Source organism: Chiloscyllium plagiosum, unplaced genomic scaffold (genome assembly GCF_037043375.1).
Source record: "Chiloscyllium plagiosum isolate Xiang-an unplaced genomic scaffold, Cpla_swu_hap1 HiC_scaffold_34, whole genome shotgun sequence".
Lineage (NCBI taxonomy): Eukaryota > Metazoa > Chordata > Chondrichthyes > Orectolobiformes > Hemiscylliidae > Chiloscyllium > Chiloscyllium plagiosum.
The window spans coordinates 51,270,940-51,294,433 of NW_028270172.1; the positions used below are offsets into that span (position 1 = coordinate 51,270,940).

Below are 23,494 nucleotides of genomic sequence, written 5' to 3' on the forward strand. Positions count from 1 at the left end.
CCCAATGTTTTCTTTCCCTTTCTGTTTTAAGCCTCTACCCAAATAGACTCTACATCATCCAAACCTAGATCATCTCTCACAACTGTCCTCATTTCATCTCTTTATTAATAGTAATAGCCAACTACCTTTCCATCTGTCCTGGTTCTCGGAAAGTATCCCTCAATTCCAGTGGTAACTCACTATGTTATAAAGTTCTTCCTCTCAGCACCATTACTTTTTCATCTTCCAGCTATTAAACAACATTTATTTGTGTTATTGTTAGTTTGATCAAATACATTATCAATATCCAAAGATCTGAATCACCAACTTCTTAACTTGCTTTTGCATTTTTAACATTTTTCTGTTATTCCTTCCAAAATGAGATGTCTTATATTAATTAACTATTGTCCAATCTATCTTCCTGTCTTTCCAATATTATCTATAATTATCATTGTCAAGTTTTTGTTAGTGCTTCCTATAAATTTTGATGTGGCCAATGTGGCATATTGTGAATTGTGCTCACTTTGACTGCATCGCTCTCATCACTTGACCAATATTTATCGTTTGTCAGCCTACCTCAATCATTGGAGAACCCTGTTCTGTGAACAAAAGGACAAGCTTTTGAGTAATTAAAAAAACTAATTCATTGAAAATTTCTGGTTGATGTGAAACTTAATATCATATGAGATAACCTTTGATCATCAGTTGTTCATTATTTACACTTCTCAAAGTCTAACTTAATTTAGTTGATGCTTTGCTTCACCACAAAATCTTATCATCTGATAATTTACACTACTATCAAGCATTTCTGGAAAACTTGTTGACATTCTAGATTGAACAATCATTTTGATGTTAGTGGGATTGGCCTCATTCTTTTGAGTCATTTTCTTGATCTCCAGTTGTTGCTGTCTGCATAATATTAAACTTTGTTACAAAACTTCAGGACTTGCCCATGTTCATTAGATGATACAACCTTGTGCCTGTCTCTAACAATTAGAAAAACTAAGATCTCGTGCAAGTAAACAAATGTTTACTACCTCTCGAATTTCATCTGAGGTTCTGGGATTGTTCACAGGCCATATCTCTAGACATCCCCAAGTGTATCAATTTCCTTAGGATGGTGGGGAATCAGAAACCATCATTTTCAAGGTGGTCTGATGGCCTCCTACCATGCTCAGTACGTAGAACAGTAGAGCACAGGAATTGGCCCTTCAGGTTATTGTAACAAGTTATTGTTATCACGAAATGTATTATCTTCACATTTAAATCTTTAGATAATCAATTCTTCATGCACACATAAAGAAGCTAGGTTTTACTGTATATGTAAAAAAAAAGCTAAGTTTTGTGAAAATTTTAATTCCCAACAACAGCGATTTAAAGACTAAATTAAGAGTATTTTGAAAGATTTTATTAGACTTTTTTAAAAGGTTTATACAAACAACTCAATCAGTCAGTAGAGTACAAAGTCTACATTTATGAATATACAAATAAAATTCAAGCATTTTAATTAGCATGTAGAAATCTAGATCTTGAGACAGGTGGAACAGACCTTAATATTGAAAGAAGTTTAAATAAAAATCTTGAATTTGAGTTTTTGTGAAGGGTATTATCACTGTGTGCTCCAGAAGTAAGGCAGTTTTGTAAACATATTTACTGGTGAAAATAATCATGTATTTTTACTGAAATTTGGGTGAATATACAAATGACAAGGCAGTTACATTCATTTGAAATTCTGTTCCAGAATGATCTAAATTCCTCTAAGATTCTGGACTTGTAACCTATGCTGGATCCAGAAACCAGACAATTGTTTAAATTTGTAGGTCACATCTGAAAAGTACAATGATCTGAAAACTCTGATAAAATATTAACTGAACTAAAAATTAAGTACAAGTTTTTTTTGTAACCAGTGCATTCAAATGTTCTGGTTTTCTGTTTTAAAGACCAATAGAGAAATTTTAATATTTTAAATTAAGAGAGCAGGTAGATGTAACTATGAGTGTTTATCAGTACTTTAATGCTATACTTGCTTTATAGAAATTAATCTATTTTATTTGATGTGCTGCCTTTCATTGTCTTTGCATAGCCATTGTAATATCCATTCTTCATTTCATTCAGATCAGAAGCAGCTTTGTCATCCTGTTGTACTGATTTTCTGTAAGTCTGTATTAAAAAAAGGAGAATATTTAACGGGACAGTTTTTGAATGAAAAAGGATAAATAATATCATTGAAATCTTGTGCCAAAATGCATCACTTTACTCTTCTCTATTACATTCTATCTAACACTTATCTGGCCATCTGGCTAGCTCATGTCCTTTTACAGTCAGTTGATATTATTTTCACTGTTTGTCATTTCTTCAAGTTTGGTATCATTGGCAAATTTTGAACACTTCTGCATCAATGTCATTTTCCTGCAATAACTCTAGATCCCTTATTATCTTTTGTGACTGGTAATGTATCAATCTCTTGATTATGCTCAATGACTAAGCAAACCCAGTCTCTGGTGCACAGAATTCAAAAGATTTACTGCCCTCTAAGTGAAGAAATTCCTCCTCATAAAAAGCTTTCGAAATATTTAATTTGAAATTGTGTTCCCTGGTTCTAGACATCCCAAGTATGGAAATCATCCTGCATTTATCCTGTTGAGCCCTATCAGAGTATTGTATGCTTAAACTAGATTGCCTCTTTATTTCTAAACACTCAACAACATAGGTACTGTCTCCTAATACGATGATCCAGCCATCTCAAAGGTCAGTCTGATTGGACTACCTCTATAGCAAGCATGTCCTTCCTGAAATAAGGAGATCAAGACTGTACACAACCATCCTGGTGTGGCCTCACTAAACCTCTAATGACAGCAAGACATATTTTGCCCCTGTAATCAAATCCTCCTGCATTAAAGGCCAATATATTATTTGCCTTCCTAATTGCTTACTCTATATGCATATTAGCTCTCTCTGATGTATGAACAAGGATACCCAGGTCTCTTTAAGAAGTAACAAACCAAGGAGAGCCAATGGATGTTATCTTCCTTCCTGGACTTCAAGAAGGCCTTTGACAAGGTGCCACTTGTCAGGAGGCTACTGAGTAAGATTAGGGCCCATGGTGTTAGAAGATTGGCTGTCTGGCAGGAAGCAGAGAGTGGAGTGCCATCTCAGGATGGCAGCTGGTGACAAGTGATGTTCCACAAGGGTCAGTGGCAGGACCACAACTTTTCACTTCATACATTAATGATCTAGATGAAGGAATTGAGGGCACTCTGGCTAAGTTTGCAGATGATACAAAGATAGGTAGAGGGACAGGTAGTATTGAGGAGGTGGGGACCCTGCAGGGATTTGGACACATTAGGAGAATGGGCAAAGAAGTGGCAGATGGAGTACAATGTGGGAAAATGTGAGGTCATGCACTTTGACAGGAAGAATAGAGGTGTGGACTTTTTTTTTTAAAAGGAGAGGCAATTCAGAAATCTGAAGTGCAGAGAGACTTGGGAGTTCTAGTCCAGGATTCTCTTAAGGTAAACTTGCAGGTTGAGTCAGTAGTTAGGAAGGCAAATGCAATGAAGGCATTTATTTTCAGAGGATTTGAATATAAAAGCAGGGATGTACCTCTGAGGTATTTTAAGGCTCTGGTCGGACCACATTTAGAGTATTGTGCTCGGTTTTGGGTCCCATATCTCAGGAAGGAATTACTAGCCTTGAGCGGGTTCAGAGAAGGTTCACGAGAATGAAAAGCTTATCATATGAGGAATGTTCGAGGACTCTGGATCTCCTCTTGATAGTTTAGAAGGATTGGGGAGGAATCTAATTGAAACTTAAATAATACTGAATGACCTGGCCAGAAAAGATGTTGGGTAGATGTTTCCATTGATAGGAGAAACTAGAACCTGAAGACACAGCCTTAGAGTAAAGGGAAAATCTTTTAGAACAGAGATAAGGAGAAACTTCTTCAGCCAGAGAGTGGTGAACCTATGGAATTCACTGCCACAGAAGGCTGTGGAGGCCAGGTCATTGAGTCTATTTAAGACTAAGATAGGTTCTTGATTGTCAAGGGGGCCAAGGATTATGGAGAGAAAACGGGAGAATGAGATTGAGAAACATAGGAGCCATGGTTGAATGGCGGAGCAGATTTGATGGGCTGAATGGCCTAATTTCTGCTGCTATGTTTTATGGTCTTTGGACATCAACAATTCAGTCTGTCAGCTTCAAAAACAAATTATGCAGTTCTGTTTTTCAAGCCTCAGTAGAAAACTTCACATTTTTCCACATTATATTCTATCCACCATGTTCTTGCCCATTCACTCAGCCTGTCTAAATCTCCTTGACATTTTCCTCATAATTCTCATGACACCTAGTTTTGTGTCATCAACCCACGTAGAAATACATTTGATCCCCACATCTAAGTCATTGATACAGAATTTGAATATACCGAGGCCAAAGCATTGATCCATGCATTACCTCACCTGTTACAGCTGGCCAAACTGAGAGAAATCTGTTTATTTATACTCTGTTTTCTGTCTGTTAAACAATTCTTAATCTATGTCATTATATTAATACCCACTCCCAAAAAAAACCCCAGATGCTCTAATTTTGTGGGGAGGCGATGGTCTAGTGATATTATTGCTAGAGTATTAATCCAAAGACCCAGTAATGTTGTGGGGACCCAGGTTCAAATCCTGCCATGACAGATGGTGGAATTTAAATTCGATTTGAAAAACTGTGAAATTAAGAGATTAATAATGACCACCAAACCATTGTCAATTGTTGGAAAAACCCATCTGGTTCACTGATGTCCTTCAAAGAAGGAAACCGCCGTCCTTTCCTGGTCTACAGGTGACTCTAGACCCACAGCAATGTGGTTGATTCTTAAAAATCAGGGATGGGTATAAAATGCTGGCCCAGCCAAGGACACCCACATCCCATGATTGAATAAAGGAATAAAATAGAGAATGTTGCTGTTTGACCTGTGTGGGATGTTATTGAAAAACATATGAAAGTCCAAATACACATTAGCGTATTCACCCTTATCTATTCATGCATTCGTATTCTCAAAAAAGGCCAACAGACTTGTCAATATAATTTCCCTTCCTGAAATCAATGTTGAATTTTTCCAGTCCTACCATTATTTTCCAAGTGTCCAGTAATCATATTCTTTATAATAGCTTCTAGTACTTCCCCTAGTGTCAGGTGAAAATATCTGTAGTTCCCTCATATTTACATCATACTTAGATCATCTGCATTTTTGTGCCTCAAAGGAATTAGATTACATTACAGTGTGGAAACAGGCCCTTCGGCCCAACAAGTCCACACCGACCCGCCGAAGCGCAACCCACCCATACCCCTACATTTACTCCTTACCTAACACTATGGCCAATTTACCTGACCTGCACATCTTTGGACTGTGGGAGGAAACCAGAGCACCCGGAGGAAACCCACGCAGACACGGGGAGAACGTGCAAACTCCACACAGTCAGTCACCTGAGGCAGGAATTGAACCAGGGTCTCAGGCGCTGTGAGGCAGCAGTGCTAACCACTGTGCCACCGTGCAGCCCACAAATGTAAATTTTTTGCAAACTATGTATTAATTTTTCATGAGCTAGCCATTAGCGGTCTACCAGCTAACCTGTTAATCTAGCAGAGACAATTTTCCCTCACACATTTATAGTTTTCTTTGTTTAGATCTAAGACCCCACTTTAGGAATATCACTTTCAAATTTGATATAAAATTCTATTATACTATGGTTACACTTTGTTAAAGACTTCTTTACAACTAGATTATTGCTTTTTTTAAAATTATGCCATACTTGACTTGAGAGCCTACTAATTAGTTGTGGTCTCAACTTACTGATCCAAAACAAAACTCTGTAGAAATTTTAGGAATTCATCTTACATGGCATTCATACTAGTTAGGTATATGCAGTATTCATATAAGTTGAAATTCCCCATGATCATTCTTGTTATTCACAATCCAAAGCCCTGATTTTTTCTGACTCCTACATGATTTTTTGACCTATAAGGAACTTCTTGAAATGTTTTCTACTCATTTCTGTTTCTTAGAATGACCCAAATTTACTCCATGCCTTGATCTTCTGATTAAGAACCTCTCTGACTTCTGTACTGGTCCTTTTTTGACAGCACTAACCTACGTACTTTTCCTTTTTCCCTTTCCTTACTAAATGTTGAATATTCAGTTCTCAACCTTGGTCAACTTTTTAATCATGTCTCTGCAGTAATGCTATGAGCATTCAGATAAAGAGCCTTCGATTCTGTATTCCTTTATCTTCACAATCTCTGGCTTAATTTTCCTGCCACAGTTGCTACTTTGCTTTCTGGCCTTGTCCTCTCTCTTTAATTTATCATGTTTTCTCTCACATAAGCCCTCATCTTCATTACCAAGTTATAAAGCCTTCTTCACCACTCCAGTTATACTGTGGCATGACATGGACTGCATCTTTGAGCATTGGGCCAAGTTGGGTGAGTAGTTGAAAGAGGTGCTCCTTTGCTTTTACTAACTTTTTCATCTACTAGGAATTGGTTCTTGCTCTACTATTTGTTGTGTATCTGGTAAGTTCTATAAGATTCAAATAGCATAGGAAGTGTGAAAAGAATAATAAAACAAATAAAAAAGAAAAACAAACAATTGAATAAAATTAAGTAAATTAAAATACATTGAGAATGACAGGCCAAGTGATGTGTCACAGCTGTAACACTACAGAATATATTCAGGAGTTCTTTAGCCAGTGTGATCCTTGGCTAACATGTCCACAGTAAGTCTCTCACGCTTTGAGCTGGGGACCAAACTGTGGACACTGACAAATCAGGGAGGGAACACATTACCAGACACACTTCCCTTTCAAAAGGTGGACACACCCATTAGGGTCATCAGATTTGGTCAATGGTCAGGAAAAGGTATGATTCCAACTAAGGGGACCGAGAGGGTAGGATTTCACCCTTGCAATTGCTTGGCGGATTTGAGGTTCTTTTACTTATTTGCTTGAGACTGATCATTGCAAAATGGATCTCAGAACTCACCATGGTATAGAAATTTGTTCAAATAGGGGAGCAAAAAGGAACACAGTGGTAGTAGAGAACCATTCCATGAGAGAGATTGACACCATTCTCTGCAGCAAAGAATGAGAGTCCATACATCTTTGTTGCCTACTCTGTCAGGGTTCAGAACATCTGCTCAGGGAGGAGAAAGATTCAGTTACTGTTGTCCATGTGTAGGGGCCAATGACATGGTAAGATTAGGAAAGGAATTTTGCACAGTCAATAAAGAGCTAGGTACCAAAATAATCAAGACCTCAAAAGTAATAATCACTGAACAATTACCTGAAATATGTGCAAATTGGTAGAAAGCAAATGAGTTTCAAGAAATGAATGTGTGTCTCAACACTAGTGCAGTAGAAGTGCATTCCATTTAGTGAGGTACTGCAGAAAGTAGGGCAAGAATTTAGGAAGATGTGGTAAAGTGTAAAAATACAGCAAAAAAGAAAAGTATCAGTTGGGAACAAGATGGGATAGAGAGTACAAATCTAAAACTAAATCAACAGATAAGGCTAGATGTCACAGAAATAATAAAAGTATCTGTAAAGGGTCTGTATCTGAATGCATTCTGTAGCATTCAAACCAAAACAAATCAACTGATAGCTCAAATAGAAATAAAATAATATGATCTAATAGCAGAGACATGGCTGTAGGATAGCTCAGATTAACACCTGAATGCTGAAGGGTACAATGCATAGGAAGGACAGGAAGCCAGGAAAAGATGAAGGGGTGGCTCTCTTAATTGATGATAGAATGAGGATAATAGAGAGGGAAGATCTAAGTTCAGAAAGCCAAATTTTAAATGGATTTTAAATAGAAATGAGAAATGATACAGTCAACATGCCATAATTGAGAGAGGTATACAGGCCCCCTAACAGTAGGATGAAGTATAAAAGAAGAAATAATGCTTATCAGAGAAGTCTAGTAACAACCATGGGGGATTTTAATCCACATGAACTAGAAAAATCAGATGGGCAAAGGTGGCTGAGATGCGATTCATAGGAATTTTTTCGGTTAGTTTTTTAAAATAGTAGATTATTGTTCAATAAAGATGGGATTAATTAATGTCTTCATTATTGCTGAGACAAAAAGAGACATTTCTTGAAGCATTTTGTCTTGCACTCATCTGACAATCACAGGGAAAAAACAATATTTATAGTGTATGAGAGGCTGATTGGTAAGTAAGTGCTAGGGGTTTTGATATGGAGACTGGAATCATTAACTGCCAGGCTTTGTGTAAATTTTAAACCAGGTAAAAATTACACAACACCAGGTTATAGTCCAACAGGTTTAATTGGAAGCACACCAGCTTTCGGAGCGACGCTCCTTCATGGACGCTCCTTCATCAGGTGAAGGAGCGTCCATGAAGGAGCGTCGCTCCGAAAGCTAGTGTGCTTCCAATTAAACCTGTTGGACTATAACCTGGTGTTGTGTGATTTTTAACTTTGTACACCCCAGTCCAACACCAGCATCTCCGAATCATTAAACCAGGTAGGTTGACACAGGATGGTTAAGGCATTGCCTTGAGAAATGAACAAGCAAATGGTAAACACTCAATTTGTTTAAGCATGTCCAGTCTACCTCAGATCATTGTGAATGGGCAAGATACCTCAAAATTCTGAACAACAGATGAAGCTAGTTTTTCAAGCTGCTATTATGTAGGAGCAACACATATTCATCAAAAATTGGATGCTGCCATTAAGCCTTAGCCAGCTCTTCCGATATTGTTACTGACCTCTAGATCTTCTAAAAGAGTTCGGAGCCATTTACCGTCCTTAAATAGATGGCCAATTGGTAAATTTTGGCAAGTATGAACTCAGGGACCCTAAGTACCTTGACATTGGGAACTGAAGATCCTCCTCAAATTTAACACAATAATTCTTAAACTTTACCCACCGCTGGCAGTCTGTCCAGTCTGTAATTTGTAGGGACATCCTTGATCCTTTATTGAATACTGATAACACACTTGGATGTTGAGAAAATTAGAAACATTACAATTTATATTTAACTTTCTACAGACAAGCATGTAAGGCATTTTTTCTTACCTTTCTGTAAAAGTTTATGAACAGGATGACCAGTGTGACCATATAGGAGGACTGGAATAACAAGCAGCCAAGTGGGAATCCACATGGTTTCACTACTGCACTGAGTGTATGGATAATTGTAAGCACAAATTGTACCTGAAAGAAGATGTCAAATGGCATAATTAAATTAAACAAAAATTCTGAAGAGATTTGTCAAGGTAATGTCACGCCTGACGAATTTAACATTTTTTTTCTTGAAGAGACAACTGAAGTAATGGGTAGGAAACTGTCTCTGGATATTGTTAAATGATCTTCCATAATGCATTTGATAAAGTTCCTCAAGAGACCCAAACAAAGTTGATGTCATGGAATTGAAAGCAAATTATTTAACTGATTAGGAAATTGGCTGAGAGGCAGGAAACAAAGAATAAGGATACTGTGACAGTGATAACCCAAAAGAATTGCGGTAGAGCAGAACCACTCACTATTAATGACTTGGATGGAATAGAAAATCACATTCACACTTGATACAAAGATTGTAAGCAGTATAGGTGAAGCCTATTAAAAACCAAGTGAATGGGTAAAACTGTGGCAGATGAATTCCATCTCGGCAAATGTAAACCAGTCTATTTTAAATCTAAAATACTAAGAACAGAACACTTTCTAATTGGGGAGAAGTTAAATTCAGCTGCACAGAATACTAAAGTGTCATGAACAGGCACATAACTAAGCACTGCATGTTAATGGAATGCTCATTATATCTAATGGACCAGAATACAAGGAAGTAGAAGTCATGCTGCAATTATATAAAGTTCTCGTTAGATCATACCTGAAGTAGTGTGAGTATTCTAAGCAGCAAACCCTTGCAAAGATACATTAATTTTAAAGGGAATACAGCAAAGGTTTACAAGAATGATATCTGGACTCTACAGATTCAATTGTGAGGAGAGTTAATACAAACACAAGTATGCATTGGCTGGAATTTAAACAATTAAAGGGCAATGAAAAGAAAAAACAATTCAGCAGTAATGAGAGATATTGAGAAAACTATTCCCACTGGGTGACAGTCTGACAATGACAGCCAAGCCTTCCACAAGTCAAATCAAAAAGCACTTCAACATAAAGTTAAAAATCACACAACACCAGGTTATAGTCCAACAGGTTTAATTGGAAACACACTAGCTTTCGGAGCGATGCTCCTTCATCAGGTGATTGTGGAGGGCTCGAGCGTAACACAGAATTTATAGCAAAAATTTGCAGTGTGATGTAACTGAAATTATACATTGAAGAATTGATTGTTAAGCCTTTCATCTGTTAGAATACAGTGATAGTTTCACTTCTTTCATGTGTTAATCACAAAACCCTTTTTTTAAAGTTGCATTCTCGGGTTAGCTGTTAACAATGGTGGTGGCTAGACAATATGTTAAAGGTGTTAGCCCCCTGTGTTCTCTGTCTATTACCTGATGTTTAAATTGATTCTAATCTAAAAAGTGAGATAACAGTTTTACATAAATTCATGCAGTTTTTGAGCTCAGAGTTCTACATGAATGTGTGCAGTTTATGAGCAAAGTGCAATGTAACTCTGCAAGTACAAAAAAATTCACCACACAAAATATATGTGTGCATGTGGGTCTTTGTCTGTCTGTGTGTGTGTCTGTCTGGGGTGGGGATTGTGTGTGTGTGTGTGTGTGTGTGTGTGTGTGTGTAGTGAGTGCAGAGTGTCTTAAGTCTGTGAGGGGTGCATGTGTGGGAGTATGTGTATGGGTGTCTGTATGCACGTCTGTGTGTACCTGTGTCCGTGTGTATATGAGAGTGTGTGTGTGTGTAGGAATATCTGTGTGTGTGTGTGTAGTGTAATGGTGATCACCTGTAATGTGACATGAACCCAAGGTCGCGGTTGAGGCCCTCCCTATGGGTACCGAACTTAGCTATCAGCCTCTGCTCGGCCACTTTCATCTGCTGCCTGTCCCGAAGTCCACCTTGGAGGATGGTCACCCGAAGGTCCGAGGCTGAATGTTGGACATTCAGCTAAGTTCGGTACCCATAGGGAGGGCCTCAGGTGATCACCATTACACTGCACACACACAGATATTCCTACACACACAGACTCTCACATACACACGGACACAGGTACACACAGACACCCACACACACCATTATAGACACACACACTCCCACACATGCACCCCTCACAGACTTAAGACACTCTGCACTCACTACACACACACACACACACACTTTCTCACACTCACAACCCCCACCCCAGACAGACACACAGACAGACAAAGACCCACATGCGCACACACATTTTGTGTGCTGAATTTTTTTGTACTTGCAGAGTTACATTGCACTTTGCTCATAAACTGCATACATTCATGTAGAACTCTGAGCTCAAAAACTGCATGAATTTATGTAAAACTCTGTTATCTCACTTTTTAGATTAGAATCAATCTAAATATCAGGTCATAGACAGAGAACACAGGGGGCTAACACCTTTAACATATTGTCTAGCTATCACCATTGTTAACAGCTAACCCGAGAATGCAACTTTTAAAAAAAGGGTTTTGTGATTAACACATGAAAGAAGTGAAACTATCACTGTATTCTAACAGATGAAAGGCTTAACAGACAATCAATTCTTCAATGTATAATTTCAGTTACATCACACTGCAAATTTTTGCTATAAATTCTGTGTTACGATCAAGCCCTCCACAATCACCTGATGAAGGAGCATCGCTCCGAAAGCTAGTGTGCTTCCAATTAAACCTGTTGGACTATAACCTGGTGTTGTGTGATTTTTAACTTTGTACACCCCAGTCCAACACCGGCATCTCCGAATCATAACATAAAGTTTGAGCTCTTTTCTATAAATAGCAATCGCAAGTTCTATTATGTTCTATACTGTAGGTTAGATGGGCTTCAGATTTGTCCACAGGTCGGCGCAACATCGAGTGGCCTGTATAGCGCTGTAACATTCTATGTTCTAAGTTTTTATCTGATATTGAGAAGATTTTCCTTATTTAATGATACAAAGTTATATGGCATCGAGGCAGATATAAAAATTACATGCAGGCTCTAGGAGTTCTTAACTGTTGCTTCCTAAGTAAACATAAACAAGATCGTTATCAATGCAAAATTATTTCAAAATTTTATAAAATTTAATGGGTCATGAATTTTAATTGATTGTGCAGAAGTAGATGAAAGATGTTTTAGTGTACATGAAGGTCCATAAATACCAGGGGCCTGATGAGATATATCCCAGGCTACCATAGAACACGAACAGACCCTTGGTCCACAATATTGTGCCGAACATGACAGCAAATTAAACTAATCTCATCTGCCTGTCCTTGGTCCATATGCTCCCATTCCTTTCATATTCATGTGCTTATCCAATGCCCCTTAAATGCCCCTGTCATATCTGCCTCCACCACGACCCCAGCAGCACACTCCAGATTCTTACCACTCTGTGTAAAATATCTATCCCTCATATCTCCCTTGAACATTCCCCATCTCATCTTAAATGCAGATGAACATATGTTGAAGCTGAGGAGTCAATGGTTTAGAGGGGATCTGAGGAAAGTTTTTTTTTCACCCAAAAAGTAATGGAAATGTGGACCACACTGCCTGAGGCAGTGGTAAAGGTAGGTTCTGTTACAACATTTAAGTAGTATATGGATGAATGCTTAAAACACCAGGTCATTGCAGGCTATGGACCAAGTACAGATAAAAGGAATTGGTGTAGTTTGGTGTCTGTTTGGCAGCACAGGCGTAATAGGCCAAAGGACCTGTTTCTTTGCTGAATGACCCTAACTAAGAATAAACACATTTGATTTAAATAAGCCTGAACTGATGTGCTTCAATAAAGTAAATAATGCAATAAAGTAAGTTAATCTACTGTACCATAATGGCACACAGTTTATTTTTAGGACTGTTGAGAAAAATTGCATACTGATAATTTACAGCTTGAATTTAACTTTAATAATCTAAAGTAAGTAAAATCTGAAACAAGCAAATGCAGACATGAATGTGGATGATCAAAAGCTTGGTCAAAGTAGTTTTGATAAATGTCTCAATGAAAGAAAAGTGGAAAGGCATAAAAGTCAAAAAAAGGGAATACCATAAATCAGGTCACTTGTAATTGAAGGCATGTGAATGATGGACAAAAAAAGTGGGGGACATGTAAGGTGATGTTTGGAGGACTGTAAAGTTCTTACAGAATTTAATTCTGAATGAGGCTACAGATTGAAAATGGTGAGACCTTGAAGCGATTTGAATGTGATGACAAGAATTTTAATTTCAAAGTGTTGGTGGACTGGGTGGAGAATTAAAATGGGTGTGATATAGGGCCTGGTTTTTAAATGAGTGCAAGATGGGATGCAGTCAGGAGTCCATTGGAATAGTTAAGTTAGAAGATAGCAAAGCATGGACAAATATCTGAACAACAGGTGGGCTGAAGCAAGTGCAATATTACACAAATGAGTGAAAGCAATCTTGGTAGATTAGATTACCTATAGTGTGGAAACATGCCCTTCGGCCCAGCAAGTCCACACAGACAGTCGCCCGAGGCTGAAATCTAACGTGGGTCCCTGGTGCTGTGAGGCTACAGTGCTAACCACTGAGCCACCATGCTGCCCAAAAACTATTGTGGAGAATGTGGGCAACGATCCCACTAACTCTCGCATGTGAAGCGAGCACTCTACCATTTGAGCTAATTCCCCGACGAAGGGGTCTCGGGGTATGGTTCTCACTTCAGGCGTTTGGTTTTTGGTAATGAAGAGGATTTGGAGCTGTGCATTTAAGGGGTAAGGCAGAAAACAACTGAAAATAAACAGAAGCATGGAATGTTCAGGGAGAGGTAAAAGCAAATAAGAGAAGCAAAGAGAAGATTTTGGAATTTTTCTTAATGATATTAACAGTAAGTGTGATTAAAAGAGGTGCAAGGCTGATCGGAGACCGAAAAGGAGATTTACAGTTGGAGAAGGGGCATAGCTAAAGTGTTAAATGAATACATTTCATCTGTCTCTACAAAAGGATGCTGCCCAAGCATAAGCAAGAAACGTTGTCACTCAAAATGTTCAAAACTAATAAGCAAGGTATGTTGGATTGATTGTTGCCAGTTAGTTGATAAGGCACTGGGGCCAGACAAGATGTGTCCAAAGATTTTGAAGAAAGTGCACATAGACATTATCGGGCCGCTGGCTGCCTAGATCAGAGGCTGTATGAGAACATGGGGGGAATTGCAACCATTTCAGACTTGTTCAAAAGGGTTTGTAAGGATAATCCTAGCAATTACAGACTGGTTAGTTTAACTTCACTAGTGGGAAACTTCTAGAAATAATTATTTGGTGTGGAAAAGATTGTGTTGATTAGGAAGAGTCGGTGAGGATTTCTAAAGGGGGAAATTATGTTTAACTAACTTGCTGGAGTTCAACTAAGAGGTAATGGGTGTTGCACCATCTGACTTGCTACCCAAACTGACAGATTTTTATTGCTCTGCAATCAATTACAGCATGATGTTGTACATAAAAGGTATAGATACTGTGAAAATGTCACCTCAATATACCCTTTTTGTTTGGACTCTTAATCAACAGGTTTGTCCCTATTTTTCCCACTCATAAATGCTCTGCAGAGCTGTGGCAGTGCTAAGATTAAGGAGAATATAACTTAGTCCTACATGGATAAACAGTTTGGTCATGTGCTTAAATCATAAGTCTGTTCTTAATAAACAAATAATCTGTGAGTTTACTGAAGAAAGCTAGTGAAAAGCTAATTTTATTCTAGATAACAGTGAGAAAGAGAAACAAATTCACCATTTTTGGTGCTTAACTGAGACATTTACATTTTGGTACAGCTTATGATTTGATTTCCAGTGCACTCCTCCTGCCAGAGACATATTACAGCAAAGTGAAGACCGATGTCACTGAATTTAACAGTCGCACGTTCAGATACTGATATTTCTTTAATTTTGCAGATACGTGCAGGGATTAAAGGATAGAACAGATACTGATTCACCAGAAAATTATTGGGGTTGTTGAGGCAGAGTCTTTAAGTATATTTGAGACTAAGATAGATTAGATTAGGGAGAATAGTTTCCCTACAGTGTGGATACAGGCCATTTGGCCCAACAAGTGCACACCGACCCTTCGAAAAGTAACCCACCCACACCCTCTTCCCTCTGACTAATGCACCTAACACTATGGGCAATTTAGCGTGGCCAATCCACCTGACTTGCACATCATTGGATTGTAGGAGGAAACCCACAGGCACGGGGAGAATGTGCAAACTCCACACAGACAGTCACCCAAAGTTGAAATTGAACCCAGTCCCTGGTGCTGTGAGGTTGCAGGGCTAACTCTGAGCCACCATGCTGCCCTAATTGCCACACTACTGATATTTAATCAATATGGGAATTCAAGAATATGAGGGAAGAGGCAGGAAAGTGGAGTTGAGGATTATCAAATCAGCCATGATCTCATTGAATGACGGAGCAGATTTGCTGGCTGAATGAATTATAGAATTAACTCCTATTTAGATCTCTGCTCTAAGATTTCTTCTGGCAGCAGGCTCTCACAGGCCTGCTATGCATGTGGGTTGATAACACAAACTCTGTTGTCAATAAATAACCCTTAGCATTCATTAGCCGTCCTTTGCTTTTCCTTGGTGGTTGAAATAGACTTGACAAAGGACTGCTGTAAAATGAATATTTCATAATTATAACCAAGATATTGGCATCAACCAATTGCTGTGGTCATGTAACATAAGGGAAACAAATTTATTTCAGGTCATTTTGATAAGGCACAGAAAAAGTTGGGTAAGAAATAATTTTTAGAGGAACAGAATGGCAGATCCGAAGTGCCTAATGGAAGGTACCATATGTCTCAGACAAACATATCTACATGAACTGACACCAACTGCATCACTTGGAATTCTGTGTTTTGGATCTTGAGTAGCAGCTGAAGTCATTGTGTATTCATCAGGCAGAGGACTATGTCAATACCACAAAAACAGAAACTAATGGGAAAGCTCAGCAGATCTGATATCTGTGGAGAGAAGTCAGCGTTAATTTTTCAGATCCTGCGACCCTTCCTCAGTACTGATATAAGGACACATAAAGGGAGATTAGAAACATATAGTAGAGAAGAAAGGGGTGGCTACCAAACAGTCTGAGGAAACCAAACAGGTAGTGCAAACTTTCTTGGAGACAAACTTGTTTGCTAATTGGTATTCCATTTGGAAACTGGTAAAGGTGACGGTGCTACATTCAGGTCCCACGTACAATTCAACTCAATGCTGGATGACTAAAGAAATTGAGGGTTTGGTTAAGAAAAGGAAGGAAGCATATGTCAGGTATAGACAGGATAGATTGAGTGAATCCTTAGAGTATAAAGAAAGAGCGAAATCAGGAGGGCAAAACGGGGACATGAGATAGTTTTGGCAAATAGAATTAAGGAGAATCCAAAGGGTTTTTACAAATACATTAAGGACCAAAGAGTAACGAGGGAGAGAATAGGGCCCCTCAAAGATCAGCAAGGTGGCCTTTGTGTGGAGCCACTGAAAATGGGGGAGATACTAAATTAGTATTTTGCATCAGTGTTTACTGTGGAAAAGGATATGGAAGATATAGACTGTAGGGAAATAGATGGTGACATCTTGCAAAATGTCCAGATTACAGAGGAGGAAGTGCTGGGTGTCTTGAAATGGTTAAAAGTGGATAAATCCCCAGGTCCTGATCAGGTGTACCCGAGAACTCTGGGAAGCTAGAGAAGTGATTGCTGGGCTTCTTGCTGAGATATTCGTATTATCGATAGTCACGGGTGAGGTGCTGGAAGACTGGAGGTTGACAAACGTGGTGCCAGTGTTTAAGAAGGGCTGTAAAGACAAGCCAGTGAACTATAGACCGGTGAGCCAGACCTCAGTGGTGGGCAAGTTGTTGGAGGGAATCCTGGGGGATAGGATGTACATGTATTTGGAAAGGCAAGGACTGATTCAGGATAGTCAACATGGCTTTGTGCGTGGGAAATCATGTCTCACAAAATTGATTGAGTTTTTCGAAGAAGTAACAAAGAAGATTGATGAGGGCAGAGCAATAGATGTGATCTATATGAACTTCAGCAAGGCGTTTGACAAGGTTCCCCTTGGGAGACTGATTAGCAAGGTTAGATCTCATGGAATACAGGGAGAACTAGCCATTTGGATACAGAACTGGCTCAAAGGTAGGTGGTGGTGGAGGGTTGTTTTTCAGACTGGAGGCCTGTGACCAGTGGATTGCCACAAGGATCAGTGCTGGGTCCTTTACTTTTTGTCATTTAAATAAATGATTTGGATGCGAGCATAAGAGGTACAGTTAGTAAGTTTGCAGATGACACCAAAATTGGAGGTGTAGTGGACAGCGAAGAGGGTTACCTCCGATTACAACAGGATCAGGACCAGATGGGCCAATGGGCTGAGAAGTGGCAGATGGAGTTTAATTCAGATAAATGCGAGGTTCTGCATTTTGGGAAAGCAAATCTTAGCAGGACCTATACACTTAATGGTAAGGTCCTCAGGAGTGTTGCTGAACAGAGACTTTGGAGTGCAGGTTCATAGCTCCTTGAAAGTGGAATCGCAGGTTGGTAGGATAGTGAAGGCGGCGTTTGGAATGCTTTCCTTTCTTGGTCAGAGTATTGAGTACAGGAGTTGGGAGGTCCTGTTGCGGCTGTACAGGACATTGGTTAGGCCACTGTTGGAATATTGCGTGCAATTCTGGTCTCCTTCCTATCGGAAAGATGTTGTGAAACTTGAAAGGGTTCAGAAAAGATTTACAAGAATGTTGCAGGGTTGGAGGATCTGAGCTACAGGGAGAGGCTGAACAGGCTGGGGCTGTTTTCCCTGGAACATCCGAGGCTGAGGGGTGACCTTATAGAGGTTTACAAAATTATGAGGGGCATGGATAGGATAAATAGACAAAGTCTTTTGGGATCAGGGAGTCCAGAACTAGAGGGCATAGATTTAAGGTGAGAGGGGAAAGATATAAAAGAGACCTAAGGGGCAACTTTTTCACGCAGAGGGTGGTACGTGTATGGAATGAGCTGCCAGAGGATGTGGTGGAGGCTGGTAAAATTGCAACATTTAAGAGGCATTTGTATGGGTATATGAATAGGAAGGGTTTGGAGGGATATGGGCCGGGAGTTGGCAGGTGGGACTAGATTGGGTTGGGATATCTGGTCAGCATGGACGGGTTGGACTGAAGGTAAAAACAATGACTGCAAATGCTGGAAACCAGATTCTGGATCAGTGGTGCTGGAAGAGCACAGCAATTCAGGCAGCATCCGACGAACAGCAAAATCGACGTTTCGGGCAAAAGCCCTTCATCAGGAAACTGAAGGGTCTGTTTCCATGCTGTACATCTCTATGACTCTATAACTGTACAGAAAGGGAGAAAGAAGAATGAGAGAGCAATAGTTTATAAAATTCCATTGTCAGGGGATCACACAGGCATTTGTGTGGCATGAAACCTGACTCCAGGATGTTGTTGCCTCCTGGGTGCCAAGGTCAAGGATGTCACAGGCAGACTGTAGCACATCTTTCTGGAGGAAGGGACTCAGCTAGAAGTTGTTGTCCACATTGGTACCAATGATATGAATTGGAGGAGAACCTAAAGGAAGACTTTGAGCAGTTAGGGAGGATCTCAAACAGCAATTTCAAGATTGTTCCCAGTGCTACAGACTAGTTGGTGTAAGAAAAGGAGGAATGATCAATTGAATACACGACTGAAGATCTGCTGCAGGAGGGAGCTCATCTGATTTCTGAGGAATTGACAGTTTCTGGGACAGGTGGGATCGATACAAATCAGGTGGGTTACACCCTAACACGACTAGGACTGATGTCATGCAAGGGAAATATGCTGATTCTGTTGGGCTGGGTTTAAACTAGTTTGACAGGGTAATGGGAACCTGATGGGGCAATCTGAATTAGAAGGAAGTAAAGTTGGGAGGAGGAAGTTGAAAAATGCACGGGAAAATTGACAGGAGAAGCAAAAACTAGCATGAAGGACGCTTCAAAAATAAATTATGTCAAAATACAGAGGTAAGGGCACACTAACTGAATGCCTGTAGCATTTGCAACAAAATAAATAGGAAGTACTGGGCAATTGAGCTCCTCATGCCTGCTCCGCCATTGAATAAGATTGTAGCTTGATTTATGGCCTAACTCCACATGTCTGCCTTGGGCCCATATCCATTGATACCCTGGCTAAATAAACATTTGTCTATCTCAGATTTAAATTTACCAATTGAATTCGCATTGACCGCAGCCAAACTTCCATTACTCTTTCCATTTCAAAGTGCTTTCTAACATCTCTCCTGAACAGCCTGGCCTTGATTCTTTGACTACATCCCCGGTTCCAAAATCTTCAACCATTGAAATTATTTATCCTTATCTACCCTGTCTTTTCCTGTTAATATCCTAAAGACCTTGATTAGATCACACCTTAACCTTCTAAATTCCAGAGAATAATTTGTTTAATATCTCCTCATACCCCTGAAGTCGAAGTATCATTTTATAAACCTGTATTGAACTCCTTCCAGGGCCAAAACATCTTTCCTAAGATGATGCCCATATCTTTTCACAGTACTGTAAGTGGAGTCAAACATGGTTTTGTGTAACTGCAGCCTAGTGTCTGCATCCCTATACTCCAGCCCTTTAGATATGGAGATCAGCAATCCATTGCCTTTTTGATTATTTTCTGCACCTGTTTGTGGCATTTTAAAGAGCTATGCACCTGAACCCCCAATTTTTGTTGGATATCCACTGTATTTAACTTTGTGCTTTTTAAAAAAAATACCCTGATGCTATTCTTTTTCAGTCCGAAATGGGTAACTTCACACATGCTTATATTAATATCCATGTGCCACAGCTTTGCCTATTCACCTAATCTATCATTATCCTGTTGTAAATGTATGCTGTCATCAACACTGTCTACGATGCTGCCCAATTTTGTATCAGCAAATTTGGATGTTTGATTTTTTATGCCATTATCCATGTCCTTAATGAATATTGTGAACAACTGAGGCCTCAACACAGATCCTGAGACTAGCCACATCCCGTCAATTTGAGTACTTACCCCTTATTCAAACTCCGTTTCCTGCCACTCAAACAATTTCTTCTCTTGTTAGTAAGTTGCCCTCAATTCTCATCTAGCAGTCTCTTGTGTGGGATCCATCAAAAGCCTTTTTGAAGTCCATATAAACAAGATCCATTGACTTAATTGTCCACCATTTCCGTCACTTCTTTGAAAGACTCTAAGGTTTGTCAAGCATGACCTACCCTCTTGCATTCATACTGACTCTCCCCGGATCCAACAATTTCCCCACATTAGGCTAACTGGTCTGTAATTCCCTGGTTTCCCTCTGTCACCCTTCTTAAACAATGGTGAGAAATGAGAAAATTTACAATCCAGAGGTACAATGCCTGAATCCAGGGAATTCCAAAAGATTATGGTTAGGGCATTGGTAATGTGCGCTCCTAATATCTTTAACATTTGTACATGGAGACTACCACATCCTATGGATTTGTAACCCTTCTGTTCCATTAAATTTTCCCATTATTGCAGATTTATTTAAGATAATTTTATTTAGATCCTGCCCCTTATCCTCAATTAATTTCTTTGGGACTTGCAACAAGCTATCCTCCTTTTCTGCTGCGAATACTGAAGTAAAAAGATGATTGAAAGGCATGTGGTGAAATAACTGCACAGAGGCTGCCAGTATCCCATTACCAAGTCACTATTTATTTATCCACGGCAAACTGGCTGGGGCCCGGCTCAGAGCCACTCCCCTGAACTAAAGAGATTCTAAATCTTCTGGTTATATATACATTTTTTTTCTCTCTATCTCTTCTCAACTGAGGAGATTCTAATCTCCAGGGTTTTTTTTATTCTAATCCTTTTAAAAAATATTCTAATCCCCTGTTTTTTTTTACTCCCACACTACCGACTAACTGAGGTAGTGCTTATATTTTTCCCCTGGTTATATTGGTTAGCCAGAGCTTTCCTGATTGCCCCAGGTTAACAATCGCAAACAAAGACCTCATTGTCAACAAGACCCTCTGTTCTAACCACTAACTGCCTGCCCCATAAGGCTGTTGGATGTTCTCTTGTAGCTTTTCTTGTGGCATTTCTGGCCTAGGTCCAGTTCCTCTGACTTGGACTCTGATGTAGATGGCGTGCATCAGACTTTAGCCCATCTTTTTCATCCTGAGCATCGCAGGAGACTTTCCTCCTCCCTTCCTGGTGGTAATGGTATCGAGCCTGCATCCATCTCAGACTCTGAGGTTTGCTCGACACTATACAGAGGACGGGAGCCTATGGTTTCTGACAAGCCTTCTGGTTGTTCTGAGGAGCCAGGTATGTTCAGGTGATCTACATGTTTTTTCAGGACTATATCACTTATTTGAATTTTTTAAGACACATGACCTGACCTTGCATCAACCTTGCCTCGCATCCATACTGGGCCATTGCTATGGTTCCAGCAGCAAACTTTTTCCCTGAATTAAATCGTCTCTCTCACTTTCAGGAGGCATTTGTCCAGCATTGGCGTTCCTGCTGCTGTTCACCCCCACCCCCTACCCCCTGTTCTGGTTTAAACAGGTGTGGAATCTTCTCCCCTCAGCAACTCTGCTGGAGCTATCCCAGTTGTTGCATGCGGTGTGGTCCTATAATCGAAGAAACCCGGACAGTTTGGTATCAAGTGATGCTGTAGGCTGCTTCTTTAAGCCTGCCTTCAACGTTTGGACCATTCTTTCCACAAGACCATTGGACAATGGGTGATATGGAGCTGACCTAATGTGCTGAATGCCATTTGACTTTAGAAAATATTCAAATTCCCTGCCAGTAAATGACCATTTCCAAGATGAGGGCACTGTCTTCCTTCAGTAGCCCTACTAAGGGTTTGTGATCGGTTACTATGACAATGTCTCATTGTCCATGACTAATACTTCTGCAAGAGCATGTTTCTAAATCATCATCCCTGAGTTTATCAAATGAACTTTATGTACATCCAACCACTTTGAATGGGCATCCACAATGACCAGGAACATTGAGCCCATGAAGGACTGGCACAGTCAACATGCAAACCTATCCATGGCTTTCCCAGCCACTCCTACAAATGTGGAGGTGCTACTGGTGACAATTTTTGTCTTTGTTGGCACTCCGGGCCCTGTGCCACCAATGCAGCTATGTCAGCATCCAACTCTGCCCATCAAACATAGCTTCTTGCTAGCATCTTCATCTTGGAAACTCCTGGATGACCTTGGTGGAGTTCAGCCAGTATCAGGCAGTGACCTTTATTCAAAACAATCACTCTTGCTCCCCACAGTAATATGCCGTCCTCCACAATGATCTGCTCTTGTCAGATCCAGAAAGGTTCAATCCGGGTTACGATGCCCCTTCTGTTTCCCCCACTACCAGCAGCTGTTTTAGTTTTTCCAGGACAGGATCTTTTTGTATTCGCAGTCAGATATTGCCAGCGGTGACTGGAAGGGTGCACAGAAAGTTTAAATCCAAAATGGACTCTTCTGGGGAGATGCCATTGGTGGAGTGTCTACCAGTGGGAGATGGCTCAAGGCATCTACAGTCGTGACTTGGCTTCCTGGATGATGTTCTAACTTGTACTTGTACATGCTGAGAATAAGGGCTTAATGCTGAATTCTACCGAAAGCTATGGGTGGCACCACCTTGTCTTCCTTCAGAAGGACTAGCAGGGGTTTGTGATCTGTGACTATGTCAAAATCCTGCCTGTAAATATACTGGTGGAACTTCCTCATACCAAAGATAACTGCCAAACCTTTGTTCTCTATCTGGTCGCATTTGCGTTCAGCATCAGCCAAAGTTTAAGAAGCATATGCTATCAGGTGGTCCTCTTCTTTGGACCACTGGTGGGCCAACACTAGCCTGATATCGTACAGGAAGGCATCGCATGTCAGCACATTGCTTTGGATTGCAATAGGTCAACATGGAAGGATGATAGCTGCTTTTTCACTTCCCTTAAGGCTACTTCTTGACTACATCATCATTTCCAAGGCTAACCCTTTATCAGGTGCAAGAGTGTCAACATGGAAGCCAGGCCACATATGAATTTTCCATAATAATTCACTAACCTAAGGAAAGACCTAAGCTCCATACAAACATGGGAACCAGAGCTCCTTTGATCTCCCTCCTTTAATCTTCCAACGGGGAGTGGGGTGTAACCTGGTTTTTCTGACTTTGCAATCCAAGTGGGTCACTTGGGGTGCCTGGAACACACATCCTCCATGCCTGGAGAAACATTTAGGTACTATGTCCCAGTTTGCCAAGTTTTCTTTAATGGTCTACCCTGTAATTAGTATGCCATCCAGATAATTGACAACCTGGGGTAGCCCTTGTAAAATGTTCTCCACCGTCCACAGGAAAAGGGCACAGGCTGATGAAACCCCAA

General features: G+C 40.0%; 1 protein-coding gene across 1 annotated transcript in view; it reads right to left on the bottom strand.

Annotated features, from left to right (window-relative positions):
* Nucleotides 1-1,369: 1,369 nt before the first annotated feature.
* The window catches only part of elovl2 (ELOVL fatty acid elongase 2), a 198,171-nt gene continuing 176,046 nt past the window's right edge, over nt 1,370-23,494 (bottom strand). Inside the window, exons 7-8 of the mRNA XM_043719004.2 lie at nt 9,066-9,200; nt 1,370-2,139 (exon numbers count right to left, since the gene is read on the bottom strand). Of these exons, the coding sequence (XP_043574939.2) occupies nt 2,017-2,139; nt 9,066-9,200 (258 nt within the window). The 3' untranslated portion in view covers nt 1,370-2,016. The remainder of the gene's footprint in view (nt 2,140-9,065; nt 9,201-23,494) is intronic.